A 2,125-nucleotide genomic window follows, 5' to 3' on the forward strand; every position below is an offset into this window, starting at 1 on the left:
TCTGGGCATCTAGGCGCTTTGCTCTGGTTTCCCTCGCTCCCCACAGACTCCATGCTAAGTGCCCAGCAAGCTCCCTCCACCCACCCGGAGCCCCCTACCAGCTCCCTGCAGCCCGAGGTCGGTCTCAGGCTGCCTGCAGCTGCAGCAGCAGCAGCAGAGCTGATGGGGGGGCAATGCGGTAATACCCCCGTTGCGCCCATCGCTAGACATCAAGGGAAGCGCCTCACTTCCACCTGACTTGCAACAACCCCAGGAGCTGGGGAGCATCTCCTGGAAGCGGGGGAGCCCCTGAAGCGCTGCCCTGCCCAGCTGGGGACGCACCCACGGGCCCATCATGCGAGACGGTGTGCATGCTGAAGGACAGCTCCTGCTCGGGGTTGTGCAGCAGCTCCTTGCGCTTGGAGAAGGCCTTGGCGATCATCTTGCTCTTCTTGATGCGCTTGGGCTCATCATCACTCTGCCCAGTCAGCCTGCGGGCAGGAGGAGGACACACATTGTGGGCCAGGGCAGTAGCACAGTGTGGCCAGATCCTGGCCTGCCCTTGGCATGGGCTAGCTTGCTCGTGACTGCCCAGCTGCGGCCACAGCCACGGGGTTCAGAGGCAGGGACAGGGCATTTTGGCCTCCCCGTCATTCCCCTGTTGACTTGCTCCAGCCCCTGGGCTCTGGGCTGCTACCTCCTCCAGCTGGCCATGGGGGAAGCTGGATGGCCTCCGCAATTACCCACACCTGAGAGCCCCTCCCAGCTCTCTGCAGCCCAAGAGCAGTGGGAAAGTGGCCCCCAGCCAACTTTGCAAACATATTTCAGCCTCGAACCAGCAGGTCCAAGGGGGAAGGACCAGAGCAGCCGGGCCTACCTGCACCAGGTGCGTCTCCATATCAAGAGCGTGGCCTTGGTCCACACCCAGGTGCTCATGGAGATGCCAGTGCCGAACATGGCGAAGAGGTTGATCTTCTCCACCAGCAGGCTGGGCCGGTTCTTGATCTCGCATTCGGGGATTGGCTTGTTGGTCTGGGTGGCGATTGTCACATTGGCCTCACACCTGCATGAGAAACACAAGCACTGTGTTGCACAGACAATGTGCCGGGTGCCTGGGGCCAGAGACCCCCTGGAGACGGGGAGCAAGCCTGCACCTCGGGGGCAACTCATCTCCTTGCTCAGGGGAACAGGGGAGCAGCTGCTTCCAGGACTCAGGCTCAGGAATACAGGAACTGCATGTCTCACCCTGGCCCCCACCCCTGCCCAGATGCCACAGTGATGGGCAAGGTTGTGGGGAAGCAGGGCCGGGGACGAGGGTGGACTCACTGGAGAGTTCAAGGAGAGAGTGGACAGCCACTGGCCGGGGATGCTCTAAGTGTAGCCATGCCCGTGCTTTGCTACGGGCATTTCCCAGGCTTCTGGGTTTTGCTAGTTGCTGCATGGGGCTAGGAGGGAAATTTTTCCCTTCCTGTTGCTACATGTGTCAGGGTGTTTTTAAACTTTTCCCAGAGGCACCGGTGCTGGCTGCAGCCCAGGCTGGGGGTGGCAACTGGGCTGTGCCAGTGCTCCTGCAGGGACTTAAACCTGGAAGTTGCTGGCTAAAGGGTCTTGCCCTTCTACTCAGATATCATATTTGGGGTCAGGAAGGAATTTTACCCCATGGTCAGCTTGGTACAGACTGGGGGGGTGGTCTTTGCCTTTCTCTGTAGTGTGAGCATGGCCCTCTTCCTGGGACCTCCTGGGACTATATTAACAACCTTTAAAGAAGCAGGACGCTGGCTGCCGTGGTCCCCCTGCTCGGCCTGTGGCAGGTTCGGGCGTGAGCTCTTGTGCAGTGTCAGGGGTGACTGTCGTGTTGCTCAGAGGTTGGACAATGGGTTTGTCTGGGCTGGTTTGGAGAGGCCTGATCCTGCCCCAGGCAGGGGTTGGACTGGATGTGACCTCTGGAGCTCCCTCCCAGGTGACTTCTCCCTGACTAGCCCTGCACTACAGCCTTCCCAGAGCAGCGGCCCTGGGATCTCCGCGTGGCAGGTGGGCCCGGGTGCTTCTGACTTACAGCACGTACTCCCGGAAGCTGCGCTCCCACTCGGCCTGGTTGAAGAAGTCGTAGAAGTGGCAGCCGAAGGTGATGAAGACAAAGCCAAAG

General features: G+C 60.5%; 1 protein-coding gene across 1 annotated transcript in view; it reads right to left on the reverse strand.

Moving 5' to 3' along the window:
• SMO (smoothened, frizzled class receptor) overlaps window positions 1-2,125 on the reverse strand; it is a gene marked incomplete at its 5' end in the record, with an annotated part of 20,902 nt that overhangs the window by 8,591 nt on the left and 10,186 nt on the right. The window contains 3 exons of the mRNA XM_019509342.1: window positions 322-470; window positions 857-1,042; window positions 2,036-2,125. Of these exons, the coding sequence (XP_019364887.1) occupies window positions 322-470; window positions 857-1,042; window positions 2,036-2,125 (425 nt within the window). The remainder of the gene's footprint in view (window positions 1-321; window positions 471-856; window positions 1,043-2,035) is intronic.

This window comes from Gavialis gangeticus, unplaced genomic scaffold (assembly GCF_001723915.1).
Source record: "Gavialis gangeticus isolate Ggan-Ray unplaced genomic scaffold, GavGan_comp1, whole genome shotgun sequence".
Taxonomy (NCBI): domain Eukaryota; kingdom Metazoa; phylum Chordata; order Crocodylia; family Gavialidae; genus Gavialis; species Gavialis gangeticus.